This window comes from Aricia agestis, chromosome 12 (genome assembly GCF_905147365.1).
Source record: "Aricia agestis chromosome 12, ilAriAges1.1, whole genome shotgun sequence".
Lineage (NCBI taxonomy): Eukaryota > Metazoa > Arthropoda > Insecta > Lepidoptera > Lycaenidae > Aricia > Aricia agestis.
In genome coordinates this window covers 2881606-2902845 of record NC_056417.1, presented here as the reverse complement: position 1 = coordinate 2902845, position 21240 = coordinate 2881606, and the positions used below count along the sequence as shown (strand labels likewise).

At 38.4% G+C, this 21240-nt stretch overlaps 1 protein-coding gene across 1 annotated transcript in view; it reads left to right on the top strand.

Moving 5' to 3' along the window:
* LOC121732560 (TATA-binding protein-associated factor 172) overlaps positions 1–21240 on the top strand; it is a 42111-nt gene that overhangs the window by 7897 nt on the left and 12974 nt on the right. The window contains exons 2-18 of the mRNA XM_042122481.1: positions 1177–1230; positions 3109–3286; positions 3568–3625; positions 12966–13106; positions 13946–14094; positions 14425–14614; positions 14995–15203; positions 15573–15668; positions 15885–16105; positions 16638–16856; positions 17296–17563; positions 18505–18648; positions 18944–19097; positions 19492–19577; positions 19917–20138; positions 20569–20690; positions 21084–21180. Coding sequence (XP_041978415.1) covers positions 1220–1230; positions 3109–3286; positions 3568–3625; positions 12966–13106; positions 13946–14094; positions 14425–14614; positions 14995–15203; positions 15573–15668; positions 15885–16105; positions 16638–16856; positions 17296–17563; positions 18505–18648; positions 18944–19097; positions 19492–19577; positions 19917–20138; positions 20569–20690; positions 21084–21180 — 2565 coding nt within the window. The 5' untranslated portion in view covers positions 1177–1219. The remainder of the gene's footprint in view (positions 1–1176; positions 1231–3108; positions 3287–3567; positions 3626–12965; positions 13107–13945; positions 14095–14424; positions 14615–14994; positions 15204–15572; positions 15669–15884; positions 16106–16637; positions 16857–17295; positions 17564–18504; positions 18649–18943; positions 19098–19491; positions 19578–19916; positions 20139–20568; positions 20691–21083; positions 21181–21240) is intronic.

Sequence of the window (21240 nt, the reverse complement as noted above, 5' to 3'; positions counted from 1 at the left end):
TTTTTTAACCGGCTCCCAAAAAAGGTTCTATTTTCTGTTGATATGTTACGCTCAAAGATCGAAAACGCTCAGTGAGCCGAAAAAATAGCTCACGAGTCACAACGCGTTGTGTACAAATAGCCACAACGCGAATTTCGCTCTAACAAAAACGGCCACGACGCGTTCTGGCAATCACAAAAAGACCAAATAGCGAAATTCGTGTCCTGACTTTTGATTCGCGTTGTGGTCGAAGAGCCAGCCAGGGCTGGCTCTTCGACCACAACGCGTTGTGAGCTATTTTTAGAGCGTTTTCGATCTTTGGGCGTTTAGATATTATATTTATTTAGAAATGATGATAGACTACTAAAACATAGATTGTCGAAGGCTATAATTGGCGGTGTTGTCACAAGTCACAACTCACACTGTACTTAAGAGGGCGACTAACCCCAAAAATCAAACATCGTCCTTCTCTCTTCACACTCACGCCCATCTTTGGGGGATATTAGATTATCATATATATTGGATCCGAGATCATTGAGTCAATGATATTGGATAATGTAATATAGACATATGATTCATTTGTTCCTTGATCATAGATTTTTGACATTTGCTGAGAGATTGGATCCAATACGGTCATAGAAATAGGTGTTGCCAGCTATTTAATATAAAAAAGAGTTTTTAATTTTTTGTTCGTTAATATGTTTCAAATAATGTAATGTAATTATTTTTCAAATTATATACTTGGATAATCTTGCTGAAATAACAAAAAACAAGCCATATTAAAAATGATGATGTCTTTTGACAAATTAAATTCTCAGATCTAGTAACCCTGACGTCAATACCTGTCAAGTGTCTTTAGCGTTAGCGCTCTCCATTGGCTATTGAAACCACATATGACGTAAAATAGGATCAATGAAATATGATAATGTAATACGCAGATATGATCAAATCCTACTATCATTAGATGCATCTTTGGGATTTTTTTCTATCGAGAAAATTTTAATATATTATCGTGTTTTTGCTCAGAATGAATTCTCGGAAATATAATGTAGTATCTAATTTTAGAAAATGAAACAATTCGGAGCTTATTTTCAAGTATAAAAATGAATAATAAAATCGACATTTTAGGGTTAGTCGCCCCCTTAAATAAAACCATTTTAAGATAGTAAAAAGTAAAGTAATATCGCATTGTTTCAGGTGAAAATAACGCGAATTCCGATAAAGCAGAGGACGAATCAAAATGACTTCGAGGTAAGGAGATTTACAATAACAGGAAAAATACAATTATTGTAATTATTTTGAAATATGCAATTCAAGATTCTTATATAAATTCATGTGGTTATAAAGATTATTGAATAGCTTCAAGTATGTACTCTCTAAAGCCCGCTATACACATTGGGCCAACGCATTGGTCTAGGGCCATTGGGTCAGTGTGTAGAATACGTTTACGTGATATTAAATGTATTTATTTATTTTATGTAGCCATAAAAAATCCACCCCTCCCTCTCCCATACTATCTTCATTACTGATAACGCATATCGCACCTTTCTTTCTCAACAGTCAGCACGCTGCACCTACGTCGTAACTCGTATTGTCCCCGAAAGAGGGACTGAGCCTGTCCCGGGACATTTAATTTCGATTTGAAAATCTAAACGTCCCGCCAAAATCGGGACGTCTGGCAACGCTACCTACCTGGCGATAAGTTGGGAGATTTTCGGTGTAGAGTACACGTTGCCTGTGCTGGGTGATGGGTCAATGCCTAATGTGTACAGCGGGCTTAATCCATACTAATCTACGAATAATAAAAACTATACTAATATTAAAATGCGAAAGTGTGTCTGTATCTGACCGTCCGTCTGTCTGTCTGTCTGTCTGTCTCCTACCTCTTCACGACCAAACCGTTGAACCGATTTTGCTGAAATTTGGCATGGATTTGAGATATTATGATACTTTTTATCCCGGAAAAATGTACAGTTCCTGCGTGATAGATATTTTAGGCGCACCAGAGTTGCGGGCGTCATCTAGTATTTGTATATTGACTCTTGAACTCGTACAATGAGGGTTTCCGATATTAATTCATTTGCGGCCAGGGGACAGACTTACAGGAAGCGCCGCCTCCTTTAAAATTTTCCCGCTACTTTCCTACCTATTTGCCACAAGGCGGAGCTATGAAGAAATAGGGTCTCGGAACAATAATTATCGTCTCAAACAGCTACCATAATATTATGTCACGAATTTAAAATCCTCATTGTAATGTAGATATAGAGAAGAATGGGCGTTTGAATCCTTTATTAATATAGTTTTCTTGTAATTTGGCTTCAGAAGATAATAAAAAATAAGTAATAAAAATGTTTCCTTGAAAAAGGGCAAATAATCATTGGGGATAGTCACGATTTTCATGTACATTCCCTTCAGAATCGAAGCATTTCCACATTATGCGACACGATATGCGATAAAAAAAACTGGAAAAGCTTTTATGTCTTTGGCATAACTCATAGTCATGCCAAAGACATAAAGTAAGTTGTGTATTCTTCCAACATTCTTAAAGTTATTTCATGTCGTACTGATGATTGTACGTGATTTCGTCATGTTTTGTGATAAAATGTCATTTGATTTGAAAACTTGAAGAACTAATGGCAAAAGATCGGAATGCAAACTTACTTACCACTTCTTAGTATAAAGCGCAAGGCTGAGGTTTTCTAGTACCGACATATCTTAATTTTATTACAGTATAAAGTATTCAATAATTAATATTATGATAGCTATGGCTTTAACGTAAACATTAAAACTGCCTCGATGTCATAGCTAATTTACAGCTATGTCCTAGGTTTTCTGCATTAGCAAGGTTTTACTGAAAATGCATTCCTCTGAAAATAATAGCCTTTGCTGCTGCTGACTGGCACTCTCAGAACTTATCTAACCCTGGCCCGCCGAGAATAACCAGCGTAAGAAGCTCATACAAGCCCCTATTTGAGCAGAAGGTAGAAATGAAACCTACCTATTTATTTTCTGCGTGATATAAGACAACATTTTGAATATTGATAAAGCGCACATATGTATATCTACAATCTAAAGTATTTAAAGGGTGTTTCCGATGTATCGTATCGTAACGTTTAACTTGTATCGTAGGCTCGACCGCTTGTTCGTGCTGCTGGAGGCAGGGTCGGGGGCGGCGACGCGACGGGCTGCGGCGCGGCAGCTAGGCGAGGTGCAGCGCGCGCACCCGGAGGAGTTGCACCGCCTGCTCGCGCGCCTCATGCGACACCTGCGCGCGCCCGCCTGGGAGACAAGAGTTGCTGCAACACAGGTGCGTATCGTAACGTGCAACTGGTAACAAGTGCGTACGTAGGCGTGCTGTTCCACAGAAGGAAGGAAGAGGGGGGGGGGGGGGGGGGGGGGGGATGACACACGCCCAAGGCCTATCACAGTTATAAGGGAGCTAGGCCCGTTTCGAAAACTGTCGTTTTCTTGTAGATAAGCCAACAGGCGCGTTATTATAGTCACTACCACAGACCAGCCACACATTCTCATTTCCCATGGAAACGAGATAGTGCTTGTAATTTCTACTAAATAATGATATTTTTGCAGGCGGTGGAAGAGATCCTATCGAATGTTCCTGAATGGCACCCACCTGCAGATGTTAAAGGTATGTAGTAAACACCTAAACACTATTGTTGCCAGGGCTCCAATTCTCGTGTCTTCGAACTTACAATATCATTTGAATTCCAGTCGTCTATCATTGGAAGTCCGAAACAACCGAATTAAATCAATATTGAAGGTATGAGAATTGATCCCTCACCATCATTAACAATGGTAGTCAATTTGAAAACTAGAAAGACAACTTAATAATAATATGAATATAAATTAAACATACTAGTGTGTAAGGTACGGAAGTTACCGTTATTATTTTACACTCTCCGAAAAGAAAGTTGATGATACAACATTTTGAAGTTCAGTATTAGGTACAAGGAATTAAGTACGATTTCCATTCAAAAAATAATAAAATAAGAAATTCTATGCTACAAGTTTTTTTTTTTTTTACTTTTTAAAATCATCATTTTAGTTTTAGTCAGCCCATAATTTTTGTTTTGGTATTCAAGTTATAATCATTATGTAAAATTATTGTTGATATAATATGCAAAATAGTCATTAATGTCATACTAATTAGTAATTACTATAATATTATTTCTCATTGTTACTCAGCTAAACAATAATTGCAAATCCAAGTTATTGATGAATGAATACAATAGTCATAAAAAGTTCGGTTTCCTAATGATGTTTCCTCGCATAAATACGAGGGAATATATTATGTAAAGACATGTATAGATGGCGCTGAGTGGAGTTGAGTGCAGAGAAACGCATTCCGTGAATTGGGGACTCAAAAAATAGCGGTCTTCCAGCTTCACCCCAAAATCAGTAATTAGTAGTTAGGACTTGGTGAACTATGACCATAATAAATAATAATAATAATACGTTAATATGTTGTGGTTACTCGTAAGTTAGTAACAAAGGCTCGTTTTTATTAAGTTTATGGTTTCCGAGAAATAAGACTCGGTATTCGTTGTACGTGAACAAAGTCACAGATCGCCGGCAATCTTAGGATTCGCAGAAATTCTGTTAAACGCGACCCACATAAGAGATCAATATGGCCATTGTTCAACGACTAATACTATATTATTTTAATTTTTAAGCCCCTTACTAAAAATATTATTTTATTTTTAGTAAAGGGCTTAAAAATTAAAATAGCAGCGTAAAGTAAAAAATCGTTTTGGATATTATGTTTTAGATCGAAATGGAAAGGGCGTAAGCGACAAAATGGTTTTTGTCGCGTCATTTAAAAACCATAAATATATTTCATATAAGCTATGGGCAAATTATATATAGTGTATGCTTGAACTAATCTATGTACAAATTTTGGAAGCTTATATCACTCTCCTCTGTTGGCAAAATTATAATCCCTGTTTTTATAAAGTTCTTTTTGATTAATTATTCTGTGTTATAAAAGTTGACCAATCGTGTTATGCTATGGGTAATTCAAAGATAAAGACATCATGAATACTGACAATGAACTTTAATTTCTTAGCTTTAGTCATTGTTGAGATAAATCGATATCGCTGCAGCCAAATTATCAAGGCGTCACCTTAACTCATGAGCCCCTGACTCTCTGAAGTCTCTGATCATAATGTCTGACAATAACGTTCTGCCCACGCCCATGTAAAAAATTTTGGTGATAAGTTCGCCGCAGATGTATCATATTATAATATTATGTAGATTGTAGGTACTTTGTACAATGTACATATTGTATTCAGAACTATGAAGTAAGAACTTTGGTGAACGTAACAACCTAAGATCGCAATCTGCAAGGCACACCTGACACTTCCTAATACACCCAGATTCTAAGTTTCTTTGGCAGGAGTTTTTGTTTCCAATGACGTTCTTGACTGATTGTGAGCCAATCAGGCTATGGTGCGGTTGGAGAAAACGGCCAATAAAAATATTTATATCGCACTCATGAGGCCATGACGTGTTGTCTGTTTTTTTGCACGTTATTCCGATCCAAAGATCACAAAAACAAGGCACACTCAACGTCTGGTCATCCCGCCGACTGTCGAGGTTTTATTGCATACTTAATAAGTACACCGCTTATAGTAAACAATGTGCTTACTGCTTATACTTTTTAATTTAGAAGGAAATTCCGCTAGAAACGCATTTTTAGCCATTAGAAAAACTGTCAATGCCTATCCAAGTCCAGTGCTTATTTTTATATGCGACCTGCGCGACAGAGCGGTTTCCATTAGCACCATGGTCCATGTGCAACTACTTGCATCGATTTTCCTTATTACTTAGAGGACATTACAACCGTACATTTGTTCGGGTTAAAATGTATCTTATGTCCCTTCTCGGGTTTCAAAGTAAGTAGTCAACAAAATGGGTTCAGCGGTTTAAGTGTTAAGAGGTAACAGACAGGCAGACACATTTTCGCACTTATAATATTAGTATGGATGGATATTCTATAAATCAGCTCCTTTAAAGGTACTTTACTGGCTGACAGTCTTGTTTTTTTTTCCTAGATTATCGGTCAGTGACCTCTACACCTGCGTGACACACTTACTGAGAACATAATTCACTGTTGCTCAAACATTACCTCTATATTTTGTGTTAGGAACGCATTGAAACGTACAAACTCCTAACTTGTACATGGCGGCCATAAGCTATGAAAGTTTTAATAGATATTTCACAAATCATAAAGAAGTTTTGAGAATTTTAGTAATTTAGGCCTTGATCAATATAAATAGCAAAGACTTACCTAGTTATTGAAAGAAAGAATCTTATTTCTTCGAGAGAAAAATAATAATTTACGTAACCTAATATCGCCTTTAATATTAGTAAAGCCTTAGTGAGTGTTGTGTAAATTAAACACGTGAACAGTTGAAAATAACTCCAAGGGTGGTTAGAGTTTTGAGTCTTTGTCCATTTTACAATGGCTATATTTTAAAAGAAAGAAAGAAAAATAATTTATGTAACCTGCTTATGACCTTAAATATAAGTATATAATATATAATAATATAAATATAATAATAATAATAATTTATTTATCATCAAAATTAATTACAGTACATTGCTCATAAAATAACTTACAGGTATAAAATTGACAAAATATAATTTTGATATATAATGTACACGTCTTAATGTAATTCTTCTGTGTCTTCAGACCACAGTGCTCTTCAGTTTTCCAAGACTCTATAATTACAAACGAACTGTAAGCTACCCTATTTAAATCATATTAATAATTATAAATTTTCTAAAAATATATTACTACAATAATAAATATGTTTACAACTTAAAAATTAGTTTAACATCTTTTACAAAATAAAGGACTTAAATAAAATATTGTCAATTATCACAAATAAAATTAATAATACAACCATTGGAAAATAATAATTAACAATAGAAATTATGTACTTGGATTTAATTTAAATAATTTACTAGTTATTTCATAGTTATTAACAGTTTTTCCGTCTCCTCATACGTGAGTTTGTGTAGATATTCAAATAATTTTTGTTTGCATCCTGATTTGCTTAAAGGGTGTATATTCATTTCTTTATTTATTTTATTATTCAGGAATTTATTTTATTATAAAGGGCCTAGAAAACAATAATGTTTAGTATATAGTATAGCCAGAGAGTTGTGTAAATAAACACGTGAACAGTTTAAAATAACTCTAAGAGTGGGTGGAGTTTTGAGGGCCTTTTGTTCATTTTCATAAAACCTTGATTGTTTCCTAATAAATTTCCAAAGCCATATAAATGCTCCTGTAATTTCATTAATTTCCTCATATACCTAATGGTCTTTGTTGGTACTACGAATAGGCTGCGTAACTTGGTTAATGGTCTTTGCTGATTTTAATACAAATTGTGCCGAGTAGTAGAGGAGGCACAGGAACGAACGTACACTACTTTTTTTAAAACTTCTGGAACGATTGTTTACAAATTTTGGCAGATAGATTGGACTGTTGGAAAGAACATCAGCCACTTTATTGTGACAATATGTACGGTTTCTATGGGGCTTTCCTTTTGCGCGGCAACGACAAAGTCTTATATGTGATAAGTTAGTGAACTAAGGGCCTGTCCACATCTCCACGTCACGACGTCGTCAACGTGGAACGGTGCGGTAACGTGGCACGGTACGTTGACGTGACGTGCAAATTTATGTTAACGTAACGATATAGCAACGTTGTAATTTGTACGTCGCCATGCCTTGTAAAACTGCTACATTCTTCACTACTGATCTAGATGTGGACATATTCTGCTTTTGCTATTGTTAAAAACGGATAAAGTGAAGAAAAAAGACGTGCATTTTTACGTTACGTTGACGTAAGTTTACACGTCACGTCCAGTTACCGTGCCACGTTACCGTATCGTTCCACGTTGACGACGTCGTGACGTGGAGATGTGGACAGGCCCTAATTTGAAGTTGGCCGTGGGTGCCTTTATCAAAACGCGTTCACCTCTAACTACTGTACTTGCTGCGACAAAACTGCTTTCCCTACCTGCTACAAATTCTATTGATAACGAATTACTTTGTTTCCAATCAAACTTTTAGAACATTTGTAATGAAATATTTGTAATTTTAGTAAGTAAAATATTTGCGAAAGGTAAATCAAGAGAGGAGAGACTCAAGAGAGTTCACGCTAAACAAAAAGTTTTCTTAGACTTTTGATAACGTTTCTGTCAATATTCTGATAATACTTATGATGTGGGCAACAGCCAACATGTCGGATTTTATTACGCTACGAGTTACGACCTTTGCGAATAGCGATATTTCCTAGTTCCTAGTTCCTACTAGTTGCTGCCCACAATTCCGTTTATCGCGCAAAAACCGTACACTTTTCTCGATAAAAAGTATCCTATGTCCTTTCCCGGGACTTAGAGTATCTCTTTACCGAAATTCATCGAAATTAGTTCAGTGGTTTGGGCATGAAGAGGACAGACAGACATATGAGACATATGGATACATGCGCGAAATACGAGTTAAAACCTAAGCTAAATTTAGACGTGACCCGTGGAATAGAGTCAATTCCGAGTGGCCTACATCAGTAATGGCTTGTAATAGCTCGTTATCCAATATCACTTTATTGCATAAACGATAACACCTCCGATTGTTTGAGAACGTGAGACTGATGGTCACCTGATGATAGTACAGGTATAGTAACACAGATTAATAGATTGCTACTAAGTAATTATGAACTTATGACTAACTCATAAGTAGACATCGGATTATATGCATTTGCATACATGCATATGCAAATGCATATAATGGCACTTTTTAGGCGATAGTGCATATTTTGACAATTTTTCGTTGATAGTGCATATTTCGGTAGTTTTAGGCCACAAAACAGAGGTACGATAGATCAAAACACTTCAAATATGTGGCTCCATCCCCATTTAAAGAATGTAATACACCCAATAGGTAGTATATCTTTCTAGAAACAATTTTTTCTCTGTAGTTCGCAACATTATAAAAAACAATTGAATAAAGTAGTAAACGATTTAATAAACTTCCATGGGCACTAAGATTATAATCGGTAAATGATGGTAGAAAATTATTATTGGTGCTGTATAATAAATGAAAATTCCTGGATTTTATGAAATTATAAAAATTGGCGCTTTTATTAACGGCACCACCGAAAAACTCTTCAAAAAGCAATAAAATTTTGATATTATGGGACTATTGATTGTGCATGTTTTGTACATATTGCGGCCATTTTTCGTGCATATTTCGGCACTTTGATCGTGCATATAATCCGATGTCTACTCATAAGTTATGAGTTATGACAGTTTCTGCTAAACCGCCCCATATAGCAGAGTTGAAAGATTAACTTTGTATACGAACATTCATGACGTTGGGGTGCTTGCCCTTGCGGTGTGACACACACCGAGGCCACAAAACAGAGGTAAGATAGATCAAAACACTTCAAATATGTGGCTCCATCCCCATTTAATATAACCCCAGAGCGTCATGAATTATGACGCTGGGGTGCTTGCCCATATTAAAAATACTTTTTCAGTGCTACTTTCACAGTGAATTGATATAAGGGACACATATTAAAGTATTGTCACTTTTTTTCGTTACGCCTTGTATAAAAAGTCTGCTATCTGCGGGTCATTAGGGATTAGAGAGGTCAAAAACGATGAAGTCTAGTTTCTGGAATCTGTATAGGTTTTAATAGTTTAGGTAGGTCTTATTTATTGCGGTCGCAACACGGCCATCAAGTTTATAGCTGCCGATAAAATATAATAAGTATAATAACACTCGTTCTATATTTGCACCGATATATTTTTAACGATGCATGCGTGTGTTATTTTTTGCGCACGCGCAGACAACATTGAGCAATAGACTTCACGAGGTCTTACTGCTTTTATTGAGTTTTCTATGTGGATATGATGTGAATCGATTTGTTTCTCTGTATTGTTTGCAAATAAAAACAACCTCGATCATTTTCAGTTTTATAGGACTTACAGGGACTCAATCAAAAAATAATTTGGATAGTTCGATTACTATTAAAATATTACAGGGAAATGTACGGATACATGTTTAGTTATACTATTTTTTATCTAAGTAAAAAGGCTTTTTCTCCTATTTCGCCCTATCATGGACGCGGCGATCGTCGTAACCGCCACTGTACAAGGCGCGCTGATATGAATGTTATTTTAATGTCTTTTACGTCGATATTCGCACTGACAGACATCGGCCTGCTAATTTAAGAATAACCTCCCCTTAAAGTAAAAAATCGTTTTGGATATGTTTTAGATCGCTTGACGAAATGGTTTTTGTCGCGTAATTTAAAAACCATAAATATATTTCATATAATATATTAAGCTATGGGCAAATTATAGTGTATGCTTGAACTAACATATGTACAAAAATTTTTGGAAGCTTAAGACCCAGTTTCATCAAGCAATGTTAAATAAATAATGGCTTGTTAAATCAGTTAATGGCCTGTTAGAGCTATCGAGCGTTCCACCATGCCCCAATGTCATGTTAAATCACCTAACACGGCGTTAAATTTAACTCTTGCTATGGAGGTCCGTTAAATATTTAACAGGCTGTTATATGAGTCAAAATAACAACTTTCAAAGACAATAATATGCAATATCAATAAAAGAATCTGTTTTGACTTTTGAGTCTTTCCGCCATGTTTCCGCTACGTCCTTATTATTAATTATTTTCATAGTTATGAATAATTATTTATTTTCACTTTGCCAAATATTCAGCCTTCGGATTTTCCTTGACATTGCAAATATACTAACTTTGTATCAAAATTACCAAAGCGAAATATGTAAATAAAAGTTTGTATTATGATTCATGTTTTCAGCTTTGACAGATAATAATTATTAACCTGGTAAATTAAGAAGACCTATTATAGCGTAACAAATGTATGCGATCAGTGATATTTTAATTTGTTGCATTTGCATTTACTAATCCGCTGTTACATTTTTACTGTGGGACATGAGTATTTTAACAGTCTATTTAATTTTCCAAGGTCCGTTAAGTAATGCCTTGTTAGGATTTAACAAACAGAGGTTGGTGAAATTGGGTCTAAATCACTCTCCTCTGTTGGCAAAATTAGTTAATATAATAATAATTAATTACTCTGTGTTATAAAAGTTGACCGATCGTGTTATGCTATGGGTAATTCAAAGATAAAGACATGATATTGAATAATGACAATGAACTTTAATTTCTTAGCTCATGAGCCCCTGACTCTCTGATCATAATATCTGACAAGAACGTTTTTGCTCACGCCTATGTAAAAAAATTTGGTGATAAGTTCGCCGCAGATGTATCATATTATAATATGTAGATTGTAGGTACTGTGTAAATATTGTAAGAACTTTGGTGAAAAAGAGAGCGTATTCCCTCTTACAAGGCCGGCGACGCACCTGCAGCTCTTTTAATGTTGCGAGTGTCCTTGGGCGAAGGTGGTTGCTTTCCACCAGGTGACCAGGTTGCTCGTTTGCCACCTTATTTTATAAAAGAAGACATTTTCGCATTAATAATATTGGTATTAGTATGGACGTGAATTTGCGCGCGCGCACCTGTACAACAATAGAGCCTAGTCCTTGCTTGCTCATTATGGATTTTCTTTCTGCGCGTCATATTTCCCGTTTTAGCCGGCTAATCGATAATTATGTCAGCCACGACGAAGGTTGCGCGCAATAATAAGTTGATGAAATAGAATTAAATCGATTTGCGAAGTGCTTTCCAACTAGTAACTACAGTAAAGCGTCGAGTGTTATCAAATGTCTGCTTATAAAAAGTCACTCGCTCACGCGTCCACCTTTTTGGCACTCCACCAGGGCCCGTACCACGAAACAGTTTTGAGACTCAAACAATCGTACGAGAATGTTGCGTACTGTAACAAACGTGAAATAACGTTGTTAGAGCAGGACACGGCATTCTCGTCCGTTTGTTTGAGTCTCAAAACCGTTTCGCGGTAGGCCTACTGGTTACTGTAATAACAATAAAAATATTTAGCAAAATAAAACCGGCTTCAAAAATGTACGTTACTAACTTAAATTTTTGAAGCCGGTGATGGTACACGTAAATAAAATTAGGAAGTAAAATCTCAAAGCTACTGAACCGATTTTGATTAAACTTGCAGTATTCCCTAAGTTCAACAGTACCTAGTACCCACAGCAAAAAAAATACTTTACTAAGTTTTTTTGATTTGTAGTTCCAGAGATCTGTGAACATAAACATAAAAACATGCATAAATGTAACACTTATGAAATTTGGCACACTTGTTCAGAGACATTATGTAGCATCAGCATGAGCTGATGTTTATAAACAAACTAGATGACGCCCGCAACTCTGTTGCGCCTAAAATCGTTTATCGCGCGGGGATCATTTTTTCGGTATAAAAAGTATCCTATGTTCTTTCTCGGGACTCATAGTGACTCCATACCAAATTTCAGCAAAATCGGTTGAGGGGTTTGGGCGTGAAGAGGTAACAGACAGACAGACGGACATACAGACACACTTTCGCATTTATAATATTAGTATGGATGTATGGATAGCGACTATCACTGGTTATTTATCTCGGCGGATACACGGGAAGGATGTGCACAATGTATCCGTTGATACTGTCTGTGTGTGTGCCCCTCATCTGATTATTATGTCATAGTGTTTAACTAAACATTTAGTACATTTGATGAATGTAATACATTTTCCTGTTCCATTATAAAGATAATAATAATATTGAAATTAGTTCTAAGTTGTGTTGTCATCACTGCTTTTAGGTGGTGGCAAAAATATGATAAACTTTATAAGTTATAATACAATATTATGTAAACTGTAACCCTTCTATACATAACTACATGTAAACTGTAATCAGATCCTTGGTATATTATAATAATAATAATGGGATGTCCCTCTATTTACTCGAATCTTGTATATGACTTTTCTATCCTTTTCTCTCACAGATGAAGACAACGAGACAGAAGAGTCTGGGCGGCTGCGGTGTGAGACCTTCGACATTGAGCGTCTGCTGCAAAATGGCGCGCAGCTCATGGGCTCCGAGGGCAACGAGTATGATATGGAGGACGTGGAACTATCCGCTACAGGTAAGCAAGGATTTCTAATGGTCGTTGATGGTGCTGTCTTGCTCGCACGCGTTTGATATCGTATGCGCACGAGCGGGATAGCGTTATCGCTTTGCGCTTACGAGAAAAGAAAGATTGGAGGAAGTGTATTCAATTAACAGTGGCTCATGATTCTGCAGAACAGTGAGAAACATAATATGTAGAGCTAGAAGTGTGTAATATGTCATAACCTACGAATAATAAAAACTAGGGAAACGTAACTCCTATACTTCAACCGTTTTGAATTTGGTTCCTTTTCGCACACTAAAATATGCCAATAGCAACGAAACACTGCCGCCGCCGTGGTGGTGCCGCTCCATAACTCATCCTTGTGTTTCTATTTGCCCTTACACACGGCGCCGCCGCGGCGGCGATTCTTTACTGCGGCGGCGAAAAACGCTGCCGCTGCGGCGCCGTGTATAAACACGCTAACACTCAAATTTATGAAATAAAGCCATTGACATTAATTGTCACTTGTATATTTACACAAAATTGTGTACCGAATACATGCATAAAGTATAATATTCGGGTCACATTTTGTAGACTCGTGGACAAATTTTTTGACACAGTTACTCTTCCTTAGTTTTTACTTTTTATTATTCATATGTCATAGACCTATAGAGTAGTAAAAAAGTATGTTATGTAGATTAAATCTGTTGCTTGATGCGAAGGTAATATGGCATGTAGACACAACTGTACTTTCATGCTCTACATAAAAAAAGAAAAAACAAATACCGAAATTTAATTTTTATTCTTCAAATAACAGCATCATCATGGTTGCATTTCAATGTGACTTACCTCTATTATTTAAAATTTGACAGATATATCGGAGCGTATGGCGAAACAGAGGCAGCAGTTGAACGCGAAGCTGGGCTTGGACGTCGCCTCGACACTGGGGATAGACCTTAGTAATGTGTATACCAACGAGGACCTGTGTCCGACCACGCCAGTCAAGAATGAAGTTGCCAAGGTGAGAACTGATAAGTGATAATTTTTATGTTTTCATCAAAACGAGTACTTGGACGCATATTACTTCTACCGTAGAAGTAATATAAAATATTCTTATAACGTTGAGGGGTAGAGGGTTATGTTCTTCTACTGAGAACTTAAATAATGCTACCTGTACTAAACCATTAAGGGTTTTCGATATATTTTTTTGCCGCAAGTTGGATATGTAGCCATCGGGTCTTTTGTGTCGATAGACAATTATAGGGTCAAACAGCGGTCATATGTCACGACTGCGTCAAAAAGAGTCTTTTGTGTAGTTCCAAAAATTAAAAAAAAATCTTGTCTATTACAGAGGCCGATCCAAGAGCTGGTCCTGCAGCAGACGAGGCCATTGAGTTCTCGCGAGATGAACCTGGCGCGGCGGCGCGCGCGCGCTTCTTTCGGCAAGCAGAAGTCACGAGAGTGTGACGACGCCCCGCCCACTCCGCCCGTTGAGCCCGAGAGGAAGAAGTTCAAGATGGAGGGCAATGAGGATTACGTCGGTGAGTTTGTGTTGTAGTAGAGCAGGACAAAGATAGTGATGAATGTGCGTGTGAAAAAGAGAGATAAAGAGAGTTAATGGCGCGAGAGAGCACGCGCGTGGCGTCGGCAGAGGTTGCAAGAATGCGGCCCAAGCCAAGAGGAAAAAGGTCAAGCAATGAGGATTACGTCGATAAGTCTGTGTGATGTAGTAGAGTAGAACCGGCTAAATAGTTATGTATGTGCGTATGAAAGAGAGAGATGATGGGAATTAATGATGCGGGGGAGAGCGCGCACGCGGCTGCGTGCGTTGACGCCCTCCCCACTCCGCCCGTAAAGCCTGAGAGGAAGAAGATCAGAAAGAGGGCAAAGAGGATTACATGTTTTCTTGTAATGGCTACAGTGGACAGCGGTCTGGCGGTGCCGGAGCGCGGCGGTGGGTGGGCGGGGGCGCGGCGCTGGCCGCTGGAGGCGTGGTGCGGTGCACTCCAGGCGCAGCTGTTCAGCGCCGCGTGGGAGGCGCGACACGGGGCAGCGGGCGCACTGCGGGAGTTGCTGCGTGCACCTGTTGCTGCCAGTGCTGACCATCGAGCCGGGATGACACCGCAGCAGGTATACGACTAGGCAACAAGATGTCTTGCGATCTCGGACACATTTAATGATGATTCAACTTCAATTAAATGAAGAGTTTGACAGATAATGTATGGGGCTTATGTCAAAGTCTTCATTCAATGAATTAGGAATTAATATTCGTCTCTGAGTGCGGCAGATAGCTACATAGTTGACACATCGCTTCATTTTCCGTGCATAGTGGAAAGTAAATTATTTGAGGTCACTTACTAACGTAAAGTAAAAACGAAAAATTATTATTGGCTTCTGTATTGTTAATCAGCTTAGCCAAAATTATACTTACTATAAGTTAATAATAGAATAAAAACAAAATGTGAAAGTATTGTCTGAGTATAATATTATTATTTGCAGATGGAAGACGCTCACCAAGAGTGGTTAGAAGACATGGCGCTGCGACTGCTTTGTGTGCTAGCCTTAGACAGATTCGGGGATTTCGTATCAGATCAGGTAATATATTCTCGTCTCGTCTTAGTACAGTAAATTCTTACGTCATCGCAACCTTGTTTTGTTGTGGTCGTTAAATCAGACATTTAAAAATATGTTTGGTCATTCGTGTCTCATAATAAAACTGTGGTATGAGGCACAAATTATTAAAACACATTTTTTTGTGTTATGGTTTAGAGTTTAGACTTTAGACTCTAAAAAATAAATAATGTTTGCCAGGTCGTCGCGCCCGTACGTGAAACGTGCGCGCAGACGTTGGGCGTGGCGCTCGCGCGTCTCCGTGCGCCGCGCGTGCGTCTCGTCGCGGAGCGGCTGGCGACGCTCGCACGGCAGCCGCAGTGGGAGGCGCGTCACGGTGCGCTATTAGCGTTCAAGTACCTGCTAGCGGCGCGGCAGGAGGTGGCTATTGAGTGTGGAGTGTTAGAGCATCTTATGGCGGGGTAAGACATTAAGATTATTTTTATTTGATAAAAAGTTTTTTTGCTGTTTGTTTAGCCATAAATTCCTATTACATGGAATGCGGTATTCTTGAATTATGAATAAGTAAAGTTGAACAACTCGAGCAGGACAAAGATAGTGATGAATGTGCGTGTGAAAAAGAGAGATAAAGAGAGTTAATGGCGCGAGAGAGCACGCGCGTGCCGTCGGCAGAGGTTGCAAGAATGCGGCCCAAGCCAAGAGGAAAAAGGTCAAGCAATGAGGATTACGTCGATAAGTCTGTGTGATGTATAAAATAAATTCCTATTACATGGAATGCGGTATTCTTGAATTATGAATAAGTAAAGTTGAACAACTCCAGTAGCGTTAAAAACATGAAAATCGAGGTATTTATCTCGTTTACTGTTAAAAAAACTTCATAAAAAACCAATATGAAATTAAAATCTAGCTTATGAAACTTATAAAATGTTAAAATATATAAATAACTCATAGGTATAATAAGCTACATTGCAGAAAAACCCTATTACCCCACAGGCTGGAAGACGTAGCGGAGGACGTATCTGGCGTCGCTGCGGGTGCGCTGGCGCCCGCAGCTGCGGCGCTGGCTGCGTCGCGCCCGCTCGAGTTGCCGCGTTTGGCATCCGCACTTTGGCAGCTGCTGCGTGCGACTGACGATCTGGCCGCGCCCGCGACGCACTATATGGCGTTGCTGGCCTCCCTCATGGCTCTACCTGCGGCTGCGCAACTGTTAAAGTACGTCTAAGGGAAAGCTATGATTTAAAAATCTCGAAGCATTTGCAGTCTATTAATTAAACAGACTTGTTATAAAGTGAAAGAATCTGACGATTCATGTGATAAATAAGAGAAAGAAGTAGCATCTATGTAAAAGTTTGTTAGAGCTGCGGTTTTTGCTTATACATAGTGTTATTTAAGCATAAGCTGTTCACATGTCAAGTTATTCCTATAGAAATGGGGGTTCTCTATATTTTATTTGCCCCTAGGTGGAGCCATGTAACTATAGAGTTTATTGTGATAATTATCGTGTTAAACAGACATATCGTGATATAATATGATAGCTGTTTGACACAACAATTGACCCTATGGCCCATATAGTGGCAAATGAAATGTCGAAAACCCTCATTGGATCTAGGAAAAATTTAATATGATCCTAAAAAAATCACGTTTGTTACAGGCCAATAGACCTAGCGGATGTGCTACCTCGGCTATGGCCGTACCTAGACCATTCGGCGAGTTCAGTTCGAAAGGCGACGCTACAGACTCTGCGTACGTTGACCAAACCACTCGTAACAATTCAGAACGGTGACAGTTCTAAGCCGACGGAGAATGGGAATAGTGAGCACTTGGACTGGACGCCCGAGTTGCTGCAAGAGGCCATGAGATACATCTACCAGAGGATACTGTTCGAACATGTTCATGAAATACAAGAAATTGGTCTACAGGTGAGAAAAAAAATATTTTAGGGCCAACCCACACGTACCACCACCACACCACGTCGCAACGACAAAATGCCATCAAGCAGTGGTTACGTGTGAATGGCGTCATGCGTGATGCGCCCCGCGCCGCGGGCTACCCCTTCCCGCGCGCGGTGTCCATGCGTTGGGTAAATAATTATTTAACTTTAAGCTACATTTACTCAGTGATCAATTGTTATTATTTTTTTGTATTTTTTTTCATTTAATATAATAGATAAATATCACGCCCTCGAGTATTGAACATGTCTCACCAGTCACCAGTCATGTTGTATAGTCACTTACAGCCGTTCCCAATATTCAATCTATCTCTGGTTTGACATATACAACCGATCGCAGCTAACATTGAATTGACATAAAATATATGTCTCTAATGTCTAATGTGAGCTATTCCTATCTCTAGTAGGGCAAAACCAGAGATAGATCAAATATTGGGAATGGCCGTTATTCAGTAGCTACTAAACAAACCATTCTGAACGTCCTTGTATTAGACAAACGTGTTAGCCAGCCCCTAGACGATCAATTATATTGTCAATTTTATTCTCTTCAATTTTATTTATTTATTTGACAATTAGTGTCTAAACGCACTAGGCTGAATTACGCTGGCATAATTTCCGCCGCAAATGTCAAACGCATACAAAATACGGACGGAACGCGACGTAATACTGTGTCACCCCTCGCGTTCGGCCCGTATTTTGTATGCATTTGAAATGCGGCGTAAACGCGGCGGAATTTACGCCGGCGTAATTCAGCCTAGTGTGTTTAGACACTCAGATTGAAATTGCGCGATGTTCAATATCAACCCTAGACGGTCAATAGTATTACGCAATACGTGATATTGCGCAATAAAATTGCTCGTCTAGGGGCCTGCTTAGAGTGAATGTGCATGTTAAATTTATTACGGGTTACAGGTGTGGAAGAATCTAGTCCGGTACGCGAGTCTCGGCTCGATCCTGTTGGCGGCGTGTCCGATGTTGTCGCTATGGCTCTGCCTGGCGATGCAGCCGGCTCGCGCCCCAGTCGATCCAGCGTTGCTGCTACAGCCGCCGCTCAAGGTGACGTCATAACATCTGAATTTCTAGCCTTTATTTATATTACTACGGTGTTGACTTTAATTACTGGAAGAAACTGCTTGAAGCAGTAATTAACAATTTATTGCACACAAGTAACACTTATAAGAAGATATACTTAAAATGATCTGATTATATAGGATATTCACGGACGGTTGTTATCTAAATTAGGTATTAGTAAAATTGCTTCTCTAAAAAAAAAACGAATTTCAATGACTTTTGGCAATTGGTCTACTTATTTTTATTGTAGGTATGTTACAAAATCAATGTATATGTGCAGGAGCGGCGCACGCGCACCAGCTCTATGGACGGCGAGGAGGAGGGTGAGGCGCGAGGGGCGCAGAAGTGGTACGTGGGCGGCAGCGAGTCACAGCCCGCCCCTGTCCGCGACCGCAACGTCACGCGCGCGAGATGTCTAGCCGCTGATATGTTGGGTAGGTGCCTTGTTAGGACCACTTGCGACAGTTAGGATAAAAGTTAAATATACAAGACAAGTAATTTACTTAGATTAGCGTCCGCATTTTCATTTCACTTTCTTGAGAGCAGAAACTAGGTTATGCTGGTAATCATCGTGTTATTTACAGATTGCTAACATATTATACCTAGATATTTATTTATTTACTTTTATGCATGTCATTTGTATCTCCCAAAAAGTATCGAATAGCTAACCCGGCGGTTTTGTCGTTGTTTAGGCTTATTTAAAAAAAATTGATAGCTTTATCCAACATAATATTATATTTTACGGGAAGATAATGAAGCAAAGCAATTTAGAATATTTAATCTTTTGAAATAATTAAAACATTTAAAAGTAATGTGAAACAATTCTAGGTTACCTATCGTGCTACTTGGTACAGCCAGCGCCCGGCATCGATTACAAGGCTGAAGACGAGAGCCCCATAGACTGTTATGTTAGGGTCAGTATAACATTACAATCACATAAACTTATATATTAGCAGATGAATTAATGATTTTTGGCGTAGTTTTGTCATAAGATATATTGTATCAAATTCATTTCTTAATTATTTTTTATAAAAATCCCATCAGAAACCAAGCAAAGTCTACACAATGTGTACAAGAAAGAAAGCCGTAAAGATTTTCTAGTTCTAAAGATGCCATGTTAGACTGGACCATCTAAACAATGAATCGTCATGACTCAACTCCTGCATATTTTACGACAAAATGTCATTTTTATCTATGTGCAATGTACTGGATTGATTTTTGTGAATTATACTAAAATGTGTATATGTCCCCAGGTGATGGTGGTATACGTGCGGTCGGGGAGCGCGCTACAGCGGCTCGTCGCGGCCCTGGTATTGGCTAGTTGGGCGCGGCGCACGCGCGAGTTGCGGCTGTACCCGCCCCCTATACCGCCGCCCGTACCGCCCTCGTCAGACGTGCAGCCTTATATACAGAACGCACAAGCGTCTGATAAACAAGCTGCGCAGGCACACGGTGAAGCAACGGCTGATACACAGGTACAAAATAAAATTCTCTTAAAAAAATTAAAAACTTAAAAAAAGTTGTACTAATCTTATAAATGCAAAATATGTCTATTAGTCTGCCAGACACCTTTCAACGCTTTAATCTTTAATACAATAATTATATTTCAAGGTACATTGAGAGTTTCCGAAGGCACAAAAAACATTTTTCATCCTTAAAAATGTACTGTTCTTGATTGATCAGCAAATTTCGGCGTTACGAAGAAGAATATGGTGTTATATAATTGTTAATTATTTTTATTAATTAGCATAGTATGCTGTCCCACTGCTGTGCACAGACCTCCCCTTTCATTTTGTTCTATCCTGCGCCACCGTTGGCCAGCCCGGCTGGTATACCTCCAGCTCGTCGCATCTATTATTTAATTACTTTTTGTTGCGATGTTCATAGCTTACTTATTTTGTACAGAGCACTGTGACGAATAACGGCGACGTCGAGCGGGACCTGGCGCCGCCGCTGCTGCGGACGACGCTGCTGGCGGCGCTCACGCAGGCGTTATACTACGACGAGGTCGCGCTCAACTGTAACAGGTGAATAGAACAATATTTTAAGAGAACGACTTAAATATAACTGACAACGTATGTATATTTTCCTTAACCAAAACGTAGGACTTAAGGTTATCGCACATTTATCAACACGCACGCGTTGAACAAAAAAGTATAATAAGTATATTAAAAGTATATAGATTTGTCGTGTTCATGATAATGACGCGTGTTAATCACAGACACGAATTTCGTTCTTTTAAGAAACGGTAAGTTTTTTTTTACTTTAAAAAGGACATCTTATTTTAAAGAACAGCAATAACAATACAGTAAAAACGACGTATTAAGGCCATTGATATAGTCCCAGCCTTTATACATTTTCCCCAATGTCCTTTAGTGTCATAGATGATAAAATGTTAAGAATAATCGTCATTGTTGCAGAATACTCCAAGAAGCTCGAGATCTATTGGCTATGATGAAACATTACAAGTTGCCCGTCGAAGACGAAGGGTTCAACAATATCATGAGATTAGAACAGGTAATTTAATTGTGTTTCGCTTTGCATAGTGAATTCATTCCCACTGCGTCTGTAACAAGG